The 13,414-nt window shown below is 44.6% G+C and overlaps 2 protein-coding genes and 1 pseudogene across 3 annotated transcripts, besides 1 other annotated feature; 2 read left to right on the top strand and 1 right to left on the bottom strand.

Annotated features, from left to right (window-relative positions):
* Positions 1-13,414: part of a sequence feature (contig 1.44 1..17771(-1)) that runs on past the window's edge.
* On the top strand, positions 1,667-1,898 carry ANIA_11353 (uncharacterized protein; the record flags this gene model as incomplete). The annotated part of the gene is made up of 2 exons (XM_050612692.1): positions 1,667-1,715; positions 1,801-1,898. The coding sequence occupies 2 exons, from the start codon at positions 1,667-1,669 to the stop codon at positions 1,896-1,898; spliced, it is 147 nt and encodes a 48-aa protein (XP_050468583.1).
* On the bottom strand, positions 3,662-7,714 carry ANIA_10328 (annotated as a pseudogene). Its single transcript has one exon. A coding segment is annotated over exon 1 (4,053 nt).
* ANIA_02616 (uncharacterized protein) lies at positions 9,026-11,849 on the top strand (the record flags this gene model as incomplete). The annotated part of the gene is made up of 4 exons (XM_655128.2): positions 9,026-9,584; positions 9,672-9,937; positions 10,190-11,215; positions 11,394-11,849. The coding sequence occupies 4 exons, from the start codon at positions 9,026-9,028 to the stop codon at positions 11,847-11,849; spliced, it is 2,307 nt and encodes a 768-aa protein (XP_660220.2).

Raw genomic sequence — 13,414 nt, 5'->3', positions numbered from 1 at the left:
TGTACAGGCTGGGCGTGTACTGCAGTAGTTATATCTACTTTGTATCAGCCTCTATTCACTGTGTGGGCTCTGCTATCATGATAATATAGTGCTGTTATTATACCAGTGCTCTGGCTAGCAGAAGGATACAGGATGGCCAGTCCTGATCAATATCAGAGTAGATCATTGTGCAGCTGATCACACTACAACTACTTGCCAGCTGGCAACAACTAGTTACCTACCTCTCTATGGCAGCGCAACTCCCTTTGCATTAATATAATCCCTAATATTGTGTCAAAGTCTCCTGACAACAGTGTATAGTATTTATAATAATCCAAGGATGGCTTTACTAACCTAGCAATATTAGATGGTAATATATATATCCTTGTACAGCATGCATCTATTATCTTTGGCATCTCTATTACTATAGCAGTATAATACCCATAGCCTGCAACTACTGGACTGTATAATAGCCTAACTATGTAACTAGCCCTACTATAATAGATATACTTCAGCTGTTTATATTGCAGGCTGATAGTTGGTAGGGCAGGTTCTGCACTGGATTAATCTGATGCCGGCATCTTAGCATTAATTATTAATACCTAATCTTATAATACTTGTACAAAGCTTGTCTAAGCCGGCATTGTCTGCTTGTATATTATACCCTAAGCTAAATAAGATGCTGATCTGCCAGCTAATACCTCCTGTCTATATATTACAACTGTGACAATTCTTAGCCATGCCTTGTTTATAATATGCCAGCATTACCCTGGCACACCCCTAGTATTATATATAATATTCTAAATCTGCTAATGCCAGTTTATGCAAGTATTTATAATATATATACAATACTGCCGACCAAGCTATGCCTTGATAATTATAATCTTCTTTTTATATTGCTAGTATTGTAATTGCGTCACGCCGGCAAGCATGACAATATATTATATTATTAATAAGCAGAATCTCTGCAGTTTAATCAGCCAGTAGCTGACAATAATGCAATACTATCTATATTTTGCAGCATATTTGTCCAGAGTCAGAGCTCTGTTATTGTTATATTATTATTACTTTGCTGTTGTTGCTTTGCCGTCGTCATATTATTGTATGGTAGCATTAATGTTAGCATTGTGCTCTTGCACTGTCAGGAACCACCTTTACATAATCAGAAATATTGTATATTACTTGTCCTTGCTGGCGCGTACACAGCTCGTCGGTCGCGTAGTAAATAAGCTTATTACAATACTGTTGCTGGGGATATGGGTATTACTATGGCATGGCTTTAATATTATATCATAATACAGCTTGCTTGATTTACTATAACATATATTGCACAATCTCCCTTTATACTTGCTCTTTTCTTTTCCTCTTGCTCTTCTCTCTTGCTGTGTTACTTATTCCCTCTGCCTATTACTCTTATCTTATATATTACTTGTTCTATTGCTGTTATTGCTTGCTTGTATCACAGGCTCCTATTAACTGCACTACTTGCTCAATCTTCTCTGATCATCTACCTTGCACTATCCTCCCTTTTGACTGCTCAATCACCTCTCCAACCATTGCCTTTATCCTCCCACCAACCTTGTTGCACTGAAATGGCTACCTCTGCCCCCCAGACCCTGATTCACCGCCGCTCAACTGACCTCACAAGCCCCCTGAGCCCCCCCACGCCTGACACTGACCATCATCAATGCAAAGTCAAAGAGGAGACACTACCATAATCAGCAACAGGAGCAGGAGTATGTACTACAGGCCAGCCTGATAATAGCTCTGCCTCAGTGCCCTGCTCCCTTGGACAGTATAGATAAGCTTGTGATCGCAAAGCCCGCAGCAGACACCAACAACTCCCACAACAACAACAACAACAACAACAACAACAACAACAACAACAACAACAACAACAACAACAACAACAACAATGACACCAACAGCAACAACAGCCAGGACGCGGACAGCAACACAGACAGTAACCACAACAGCAATAGTGACCAGAATCAGCAGAAGCCTATTATTAAGACTACTAATAATTACAATGTAGATGACCAGCATATCAATACTATCAGTAACAGTGATAAACCCAGCTCCCTAATCATAGACATTAGCCTCCACCCCATCAGCAAGCCTGTGTCTATTATTGTCAATAATACTTGAAGAAAGTATTATGCCTAATCTCTTGTTGCAAGCAAGGATAACAATATCACAGCCCTGTCAACACGCCAGAAACACACCTGTACAAATAAATACCTGACAAGGAAGGTAAGTACTCAGCCTATATACTGGCATATATACTGACCAGACCTAGAAGGCTATCCAGGCTACAGCCTAAGTCCAAGACCCCAACCCTATTATTGCTAATTGCCCCTGCATCCGCTGTGCAAAAAACCTCTTTGTCCTTGACACAGCTACTGGCAAGGTGGTTAGTCTGGCTGTCTGTGTACTGAAGCATTGCCGGGCAAAGTATTGTACTCAGTATACTGAAGGGAATAAAAAGTATATTCCCCTCCCTACAAGCCTGGTCCAACAGGCTTTGTCCCTGGTACAGATGCCCTGGACAAAGGAGGCCGCCTATTAAACCCTTGAGTTCTGTTTCAACATCAATACTGAGCTGCAGAAGGCTAATAAATAGAAGGCAAGGGTTATTACAGGGAGTAGATATAATACTGGCACTGTACTTAAAATATACCAGTTCTAGTGCCAGGTATAGCTGTCAGTACTATACTACACCTTTCAGCTGCAGAATAAGATCTGCTTGCTCAAGAACTTTGCTCTAGTCCCAGTATCTGAGATACTGGTAGGCCTGGATAAGTTTAATAATACCCTGGCTGCCAGTACTGATAATAATCTTGACTTCCTAGAGGAGGATAATAATAACAACCACAATATAGAGGAGGATAATAATAATAATAATAATAATAACAATAACAGAGACAGTAATAATAATAATAAGTAAGGTCATGACACTGTGCTTGGGTAAATATAATATAGATTTCATTTCTTTATAGCACCCTGGGTAGTTATTTGTAATAATTGATGATACTCCTATATAGTTATGCAATAATAATATAGTTAACTATAATCCTTGCCTACTTATAGTATATATATCTCCTAAGTACTGGCTTGACACTATTATACTGCTGGTATAATACTGATATTAATACTGTAGATATAGCCAAGCTTTAAGGCACAGCACAGCCTGAGCTGACTGTCTAGTAGCATAATATAGATTATACAGTGCAATGCCTGTATCAAGCCTGGTACTATCTATTAGTTATAATACTATTTATACTAACAACTGGCTTGTACAAGACCAAGCTGGCTTGAGTTTGTCTGACCAGGTTTGCGTGACCTGGATATGTAGCCAATACATTACTGGCACTGTGTATAGTATTAATTAGCTCTTATAGTTTAGCTGGCAGCCTGTACTTGCAAGCTCAGTCTATATTCCTCTTACCTATAATTCTATTCTGCTATCTGCCTACACATATAATAAAGCAACAAATCTGCTATGACTCTCTATATAACTAATTCTTAATATATTGCTGTCAGATTATGCTGCTTTGTACTCCTAATAAACCTGCTATAACTAGCAGAATATAGCCTATATCTCTATACCCTATCTATTAGCTATTGCCTGCCCAAGGAAGGCCGCCACCAAGGTGACCTCCTGTATATCTACTATATAGGTGTTGACCTGGTGCTGTGCCTTCTGCATGTATACTATCTACTGCCTGACTATCTATCTGGCCAAATAGTACTACCAGGTAGACTATACCTGAGCCCCATGAGGCCTGTATAGTATCCCTGCAATAGTCAAGATCAGCACCCTGTACTATAGATACTCCTGCCTGGCCTGCCAGCCCTAGCAGACTAACTATAGCATCCTATACCAGAAACAACAGCAGAACAGTGTATAGTTAATCTAGGATTACAGCTATACTATCTACTATTTGGCAGTCTAGCTGTCAGGATAACAGCAGTTATATAGCTTGTGGTTGCTGTTATGCCTAGCTACTATATAGATATAGTATTAGTACAGCTATTACTGGGCCTCTTACTCAAGGAACTTGTGATCCAAGCCCTACTGTATAGTAGCCATCTGCTGCCAGATAGCAGTATGCTGGTATTATACTAGTATTATGCTATCTGCTAGGACTGTCAAAACAGCTGCAGGAGGTACCAGTGCCTTGAATAAGGATACTACTGCTGCAGATCACAGTACTTAGGACAGGATTAATACAGCTAAGGTTTTAGACATGGATCAAGATCAACAATTAAGCAGAACAGGCCTATTTTGTGTATTGGGGGGATTATTAGGCTGGTTACTTATATTAATGTTGCATTCTGCTGCTGATGCTGCTGGCAATAGTGATAATAATAGTATCAGGGTTTACTTATCCTGCCTATCCAGCCAGCAGGCATTGCACAGCAGCTTGTCAGGATCCTGATCCTGGTACTGCTGGCATGTATATCTATTGACTGTCCTGTCCAGGTACTGGTCAAGGACATACTAACAACACCCCACCCCCTTGACAACCTCTATGTACACCTGCACACGCTCGAACTTGGTATCTAATACCTGGTTAACCCACAGATCAAGGTTGTCCCAGCCCTGGGGGTATATAATAATGGCCTTGCTTGCCAAGCCATCATACCCTGCATGTCTACTCTCCTGGCTATAGTTAAGCAGTATCTATAGCTGACCTAGATAGATTATATACTAGATATTAGGGATATTAATGCCCATGCCCAAGGTACTTGTTATGGCAATAATATAGGTCTGGCTGCTCTGGAACTATTGTATCATGCCTGTCTAGTCTAGAATAGTACTATAATATGCCTTGCAGCCCAGCTCGCGGCTGATAGTATTAACCTAGCTCTTGATATTAGTATATACAATTACCTGGCCATCACCAGCCTGCTGGATGTGCTGCTGGATAAATCCCTATATATTAGGCTGTGTCAACTACTGGTATAGCTCACAAGGAACACCTCAGGGCAGCAACAGCTGAACCACGCAATACACAACATTGTGCCGACTTGTCCGCGCGCGATGGATACCAACCTTGCTATGTTCATGCTTAATGCGTCGCAGGAACTATGCTTCCTCTGTTGGGGGTAATATTGCTGTCAAAAACACCAGCTGTATCTGGGTACTGACAAGATACCTGAGGCACGCCATTGCTGGCCAGAAATCCTTCTAATTATTAAGGATGACATGGTACTTGTTGATAATAATCTGGTTGAGCTGTTGTATCTGCTGTTGGCAGTTTAGGAATATATAGAAATCCAGGTTCTTGGTTGACTCAGGTATTATAAGCACAATCACTGCCTTATCAGGGGGCTGGCGGCTCTCCCATAATATATACAAGATGCCCAGGGCCTGATAGTATATCATCAGGTCTGCGCACAGCAATAGCAGGGGTACTACCATGATCATGCATCCCCCTGGGGCTGTATATACAGGCAATATGAACAGCATACTCTTGCTATTACCTGTAGGCATAATTACAACTACAGGACTAGTACTGTCCTGGATTACCTTCAGTACTAGTGCCTGCACCCTGTGCAACTACAGTGCAGGCTGTCCTGTCATGTACTGTAATACCTATACTATGTCTATCTAGGCCAGCTACTATTGCTGTTGCTCCTGATAGTTAATAGCCTACTCCTTCTATAGGTTGGTGTGCTTGCCCAGCACTGTATTGACTAGTAGCAGGTCTGGAAACCCCAGAAAGCAATGCTAGTCTGTGCTTGATACTTAAAATTATAGCCAGCACATTGTTGTGCTGCCAGCAAGCTCACTGCTCTCACACCTATATATTATCACTGCTATATAGGGTAAGTACCCTGCCTGCTTATCTGTAATATTACCTATCTTATCAAGGTCCTTGTCTGCCTCCAGGGCAGCTATTACCTGCTTGTACTTGGCCTGGATATTGTTCAGGAACATACTTAATATACACAGGAATTAACAGCTAATGCCAATAGTAATATTATAATAATTAGTAATGTTTAGCAGATACTAGGTACTAATATTAGTCTTACTCTCCTGCTTCAGCACCTTGCACAGGCACTTGCTGGATTATTTGCAACCTATGCTGACATCCAGCCCCTATAGATACAGGCTATAGTATATTGTCAGCTTGCTGGTATCACTGCCCTAGCTGGTACTGCTGAACATTACCTAGTACCATGTTACTACAAGCTAGTGCACAAATAGCAGCACCAGCCACAAGTACTATACAACAAGCTCGCCTACTTTGCAAGGCAGGTACCAGTAGATGATCTTGACATCATTGCTTGTATAAAACCCCTTATAGTATGCCGTCACGAACACGACAAGGCCATCCTTAATAAAGATATTGCGACGCCAGTTGTTATTAGTATTAATATACTAGATGCTCAGCAGCTCAGGCATGTATACTGGCACCCTGCTAGTAAGGTGCATGGCCACTGCCAGCTTCTCTTTAAATTATACAACCTGCTGAAAGTACTTCTGTACCTTGTTTGTACTAACAGCACCCTAGGTAATAAAGGCTCAAGCAACAGCCAGTTCAGTACTGATCTAGTTAACTAGCTATATCTTCCCTGCTACAGGCTATAGTATACAAGCATCCTGCAGGAAGCTCTAGCCTGCAATACCTTTAGTTAGATTATTAAATAGGTGATCCTATAGGATGGCTGGCTATTACTGGTAATCAGGCTGGCACAGCAGGCCTGCCATCAGCTCTCGCGCAGCTGCAACCATGCTATGTACAAAACTATAAAACTGGCCTATAGTAAAGTCCATCTGCTTGTACAGCAGCCACTCCTGGCCCATCTATGTCATATACCCTGGTACTGTGGTGTTGTAGTGCATCTTCAGCCTATATATGTGCCAGTCAAGCAGCACTTTGACAGGGCTATGCTGGCCATAGACCATAAATTGCTGCACCATCCAGTCAACACCAGCCTGAAACAACCATGATCAAATACAGCTAATTATGCGGCCTTGGGATGTAGATATGGTCTCTGGGCTTGACAGACTTGACAGGGACAAGGCCTTGGCATACCCTTTGTCATTAAACAGCCATGCCAGCTCCTGGTCTGCTGCCTTACCTACCTACAAGCCCTGCTCAGCAGCTGCTGCCTATATCTAGATAATATCCCAGTACTGGGGGTCAAGCCACAATACCTTCTACACAACAAGAAAGCGCGCCACCTTCAGCACGCATGAGAGGATTAGTAGATAGCTGTCGGCGTCGCGCCAGCCCTGCTTGCCGCGACCGAGGACTGCCATTATATATACTAACAGGCTCTTGTACTTGTGTACCTTGGTCTTCTGGTTGAGCAGCTTGATGCAGAAATTGAGGCAGGCTGTCTCCAACAGGGTCATCATAAACACCTTAAGTTAATTAGTATCCAAGATCAGATCAGGGCTCTGGTATAATGCCAGCAACCTGCCTGCCTTATCAGATCTGCAGGCAAGCTGCCACAGTTGCTGCCAGGTCTACTACTATTGTGTGGTCATGACATAGCTTGGCTTTTTTTATTGCCACAGCTACTTAGTCTGCATGTAAATAAGAAACAGCAGGATCTGCTACTACAGCTGTGTATGCTTTGTAATACTTGTCTCATCTATATATGCCTGCAGCGGACGGTGTGGGATCTGGTTAGGTACTATGCTCGCGGCCATCATGCGAATGCTGTTCCTACAGTATTGCACTGTATACTGACTATACCAAGCCAGCTGCCCCATGGCATCCCATATATACTACATCGCCTGGCTGACAGGATCTCCTTGTTTATGCAGGGTGGCGTCGTTCTCATCACAGTCAGGGGGCGTGACGACGTTGAGAAGGTCTTGGAAGTACACATTGGCAAGGTATCATGCCTATCAGGTCATGCGCAGCCATGGGTTTGCATTATGCAGCATGTTACTCTCGGCCGTCTGGCAGGCTGCCTGCTACTTGTTGTTGGTCGCACGCGCTTTGATCTTGGCAGCGATCTGCTCGTAATCAGTTGACGGGGGTCAGGGCTCGTCGGGCTCGGGGTCGCATGATTGGATGTGCACAAGGTGCAAGTTCTTGCGTGTGGGGAATACCTGCTGCCAGGCAACAATGTAATATGACTGCTAAACCTCTTATAAACCCTGTACTTTGACATCAGTAGTAACATGGCCTTGGTGTGGGTGCTGTGTCCAGCCATGGGCCTGGTACCAGTACTTTTACATAGTCTTGAGACAGCTGCTAATATACAGGCATGATAGATCTTGCTAGTACTGCATACTATTAGTGTATACAGGGATTATAGGAACTGGGTGATCAAGCTCACAGGGGATATAGATGGTAGTGGCATCAAGATAGACATTATACCATTGTCAGATAGTCTGGATGATAGGCTGAATTATCAAGCTTGAGAGGCAATATTTCTTGCAGAGATAGGCCTCAGCCTCCTTGATATATATACCATGCTGGCATTGACAGCAGACAATAAACCCTAGTTCAGGGACTTTTACAAAGATAAAGGGGTCCATTATCACCAACAAGGTGCTGATTCAGGGGAATCAGAGTAAAAGTCAGATTTCTGGCCAGATCTTACCAGAATCCTGCATTATTTGCTTTTCTTATCCTATATCTATAATCAGGATAGTGTATACAACTGGTCCCCTATCAAAACTGTAGACCTTGACTTGCAAACTTTGGCTCAGCACCACAGCCTGAACTGATGCTGGAAAGCTCTAAGATATTTCCCAGTTAGAATTAAGTACCTTATCTATATCCTGTAAATTTCTCAGCCTTGTTAGTAACTAAAAGTGCAAAGAGATGCTCAACCAAAAAACCAAGGCAATGCAAGACCTGTTTGCCAAGACTTCCCTAACAACGAGCGAAGCGCTGCTCTTCATATCTTCGCCCCCAGTGGATTAGGGAAAAAGGATAGGGATCTGGTGGATACGACACTGGACCAATTACATGAGGAAGGAAAGGTCTCATGGGCCGATGGACATACCCCAAGTGCATACCCGGTTTTCGTGGTCTGGAGAAAGATCATCAAGGATGGCAAGCCAGTTATGAAGGGTCGAGTTGTTGTCGACATCCGGCATCTCAACTCGATATCAGAGCCCGACCTGTATCCAGTTCCGTCCCAAGAAGAGATCCTGAATATGCTTCGAGGAAAACGCTATATTACAGTTGTCGATGCAAAACAATGCTTCCACCAATGGCCCGTACAGCCAGAACACCGACGAAGATTGGCAGTTATAAGCCATCGAGGTCAAGAGGTATTCAATGTGGCTATCATGGGCTATGTTAATTCGGTGGCCTTCGTACAACGTCAAATGGACCTTACACTACATGAATTTGCTGATTTCTGCAGATGTTATATCGACGATATAGTTATAGCTTCGGCAACCTTTGACGAACACCTTTCTCATCTGCATCAGGTTTTTGCCCGCCTGCAATCTCTAAACCTATCCCTGGATCCCAAGAAGAGCTTTATTGGATACCCGTCCGTACAACTGCTCGGTCAGCATGTTGACGCCTTTGGCTTAACTACGGATAAAGAGAAGATCGCGGCCATTCAGCGCCTTCGATTTCCAGAGACATTACGCCAATTAGAATCCTACCTTGGTATGACTGGATACCTTCGGCATTACATCCCAAAATATGCATCAATAGTTGCGCCCCTTTGTAACCGGAAAACACGACTTTTAAAAGGCGCCCCTAAAGGTGGCAAGGACTGCAAGGATTGGTCTGTCAAGGCAAAGCTCTCTAAGCCAACATACCAGGAATTAGCAGCCTATCAGAAACTGCAAGCAGAGTTCGCCTGTCCCCGATTCCTGACACATCATGACCCAAATCAACAGCTCTATGTGGACCTCGATGCTTCGGCAGATGGACATGGGGCCATGGTCTACCACATCAAACCAGACTATGCTCATGCAGACCTGACCAAACCGCCAGTACAAACCGTCATACAGCCGGTATGTTTCCTTAGCCGAGGCCTCACATCAGCAGAGTCACGATATTGGCCTACCGAAATGGAAACATCATGCTTGGTTTGGGTTGTACGGAAAATACGCCACATGATAGAAGCGGCTCCAAAGAATATGCCTGTTATTATATACAGCGACCATTCCGCAACGGCAAATATATCTTGACAGACATCATTAGATTCCGTAGCCACAGAACATCTTAACCTTTGCCTAATCCGAGCTTCGCAATACCTACAACAGTTCAACCTTCGGATCCATCATCGTCCAGGAAACACGAATCTCGTTGCGGACGGCCTTTCTCGCCTACCACATGAAAATGGCAAGCCGAAAGAAGGAGACATGGATCTTGATGAGCTCTTGGAGCATTGTTTATTTGCCCCTATATCCCATTGTTGGCTTGGAATCTCTGAGGTGCATCTTAACCCTGACTTTATGAAACGTATTAAGCAGGAATATCGAAACGACACGCGTTGTTCAGCCATATGCCGGGTTCTTCGTGATACCAAACTTCAACAAGGATCCCAAAGGCCTCATGATATGCCTTACAAGCTTGACAACGGCCTTCTGTTTCTCCTAAAGGACTCCGGCGAGTCATGGCTTGTTATACCAAGAGGCTTGAACCAAGAAGTCTTCCAGATGATTCATGACAACCAGGGGCATTGCAGGCTCGACACGGCGATCGCCAAAATGCAGGGCTTAGCACTTTATAAAGGTGTACGACAACTCCGAAAATATATACAGACGTGCCCATGCCGATTATCATCAATCCCCCATCACAAGCCTTATGGATGCCTCAACCCAATCCGTACGCCGGATAGTCTCTACCAGATACTTACCATGGACTTTATGGTGAGCTTGCCAACTACCAACAAGGGAAATGACCAGATCTTAGTAGTTGTCGACAAATTCTCCAAACAAATAGGCTTAGTACCGGGCTCGTCGAGATGGGATGCTGCACAATGGGGAGAGGAACTGATATTATTTATGCAGACCGCCGATTGGGGCTTACCAATCCGAATCATCTCTGATCAGGATCCCCGGTTTGTTGCTGGGTTATGGAGAGGGATGTTTCAAGCTCTAGGGGTCTTATGGCTCTATTCCACTGCATGGCATCCCCAAACAGATGGTCAGACAGAGCGATCAATTCAGGTGGTCGAGACTGATGCGCCATCAGCTCGTACTGGAACCGAAGTTGCAGGGCTGTTGGGAGCGTCTACTGCTGCCTATCCAAGCAGCATTAAACAGCTCAAAAAAGACTTCAACCGGGTTATCACCGCATGAATTAATGTACGGCCAACCTCTCCGACAACCCTGGAACTTGCTCCGCCGGATGTCGGATTGAACCTTTGCTCTCCGCCAGGATGCTCAGGAAGCTCTAGCCTATGCCGCCATTTGCATGAAAGAGCAATATGATAAGCATTATCAACCTATGCATTTTGAACAGGGCGAAAAGGTCCTGTTACGGCTTCATAAAGGATATAACATACCCGCCAACAAGCGCCTTAGCCGGAAGCTAGGACAGCAGTTTGCCGGACCTTTTAAAGTACTACAACGCGTTGGTAAGGTTGCCTATAAGCTGGACTTTCCTTCGAAGCTTCAAATACACCCCGTCGTGTCAATCTCACAGCTCGAACCTTTCATGGAGGATCCTTACGGACGATGGCCCGATAAGCCTGGCCCAACGATCGATGAGAACTTTCCGGATGACGATGATCGATATGAGGTCGAACGCATTGTCGACCGAAAGCCCCATTTGGTCGGACGTAAACGGAAACCAGTTATCAAATACCTTGTACGATGGAAGGGCTACGGCAGCGAGGATGATTGGTGGCTCACGAAAGAGCAGCTAGAGGGAGCGGAGGAGCTTGTTCATGATTACAATAAAAATCATCCTTTCTGACGCCGGGGTCGGCTTTTTTCTTTCGGGGGCACTTTGTTGCCGTATCCGTCATATCTGCTGGCCCATCCCAGGCACGGCATCGACTGGCTCCTGCCTGATCCAGAAGAGGAAAGCGGTTGGGCGTCGGGCAGAATAATAAATGATATCATTAGCGATAGCTTCAAAACAACACAAGAATGAATCATACTTCAATCAATCAATCAGACTCTTTGCATAATTACAACAAGCCGTACTGGGATCAACCCATATATTGTTGCGGTGGGATGTGGTGGTATACGCAATCACCAATGCGTCACTGTAATGGTATTGCTTGGAGATGCCGAACTAACCACACTGGAGGTTATATGAAGGGCCTCCTGATGCCATGTACATAGAGATCTCCAAGCAATCCTTTCAATATTCTTCAGTACCAATCAAGCTCCCTTCATTGGATAATTATCGTTGATAGTCATCGCTTCGTTGTAGCTAGAGAACCCCGACGTTAGACCACGTCTTACAGTATTGTAAGAGCTTGGCCATGAGTAGCTTAATACCTGTAATATACTCTGCTTCTATGCTGATATCTGTAATTACTATATCTATCCAGCTATCCAGGGACCAGAGTTGCTTTGGGATCCAGGAGATAATAACCTGATAGTACTCTATAGGAATTTCAAAGTACCTATCCCCAGCTAGGCTTGCAGCCTTCTCTGATAGTAAGAAAGCCTTGCCCTGTTCTATTATAGTGATTGCATACCTAGTTAATATTACTTGCACCTGTATGATCCCGTCCGGAACCTTCCCAGCAAGGGTGACCCGGATGCCATGTGGTCCATTAGCCTAGAGGCTGGAGGAGGCCGGGAGGCGGAGGAAGATACAGTAGTTAGTCTTATTTAACTGCCTCAGCTTTTGTTGTGCCCTTTGCTTGGCTTGCATATACTGCTTAGGGGTAATAGTTTATTAGTTCTCCTGGCCAGCTCTTGAAGCTGTTAGGGATGCCCAGGTAGTAGGCTGCAGGGTTTGCCTGTTCAGAGGCCCTTTGGAAGCTTCAGGAGTAGGAGGTTGGTTTGGCTGTTCTATCTGCCTGGGTGGCTGTGGGGGTGCAACCACAGGCTTATGAGAATTCTGCTGCGGGGAGTCTTGCTTTGCAAGGGTGACAAATCTGGCTGCAAGTCCCTGTGCCAGGTCTCTTGGACAGCCTTGTAGGGAGGAGACAGTTAGGTCTAGAGCTTTAGCCAGAGAGGTCATTGCTAGTTTCCAATCATTGAGGAGGATTAGCTGGTTATCTGCTACCATGCTGACCTGATCACAGATTAATAGGGCTTGCAGCATATAAGGTATAGGGGCAGGAGCTGAATTGGGAGTCTTCTGCAGCGAGAATAAGGCCCTTCTCTTCAGGGAGTTCCGGGGTAGGGGAGTCAGGGTGGTAGGTCCTGAGGGGGGGTCAGAGTTTTCACCCAGGCGCGGAGTCTCCGGGCGGGCTCCGCCTGGGGGGGAGATATCCACCTCCATGGGGAGGAGGGGATGAGCAATGAGCCAAGTGTAAGAGATTAGTTATTAGAGCAGTAAAGGGTGCTGTTTTCCCC

This window comes from Aspergillus nidulans, chromosome VI (assembly GCF_000011425.1).
Source record: "Aspergillus nidulans FGSC A4 chromosome VI".
NCBI classification, from domain to species: domain Eukaryota; kingdom Fungi; phylum Ascomycota; class Eurotiomycetes; order Eurotiales; family Aspergillaceae; genus Aspergillus; species Aspergillus nidulans.
This window is presented reverse-complemented; position numbering and strand designations above follow the sequence as displayed.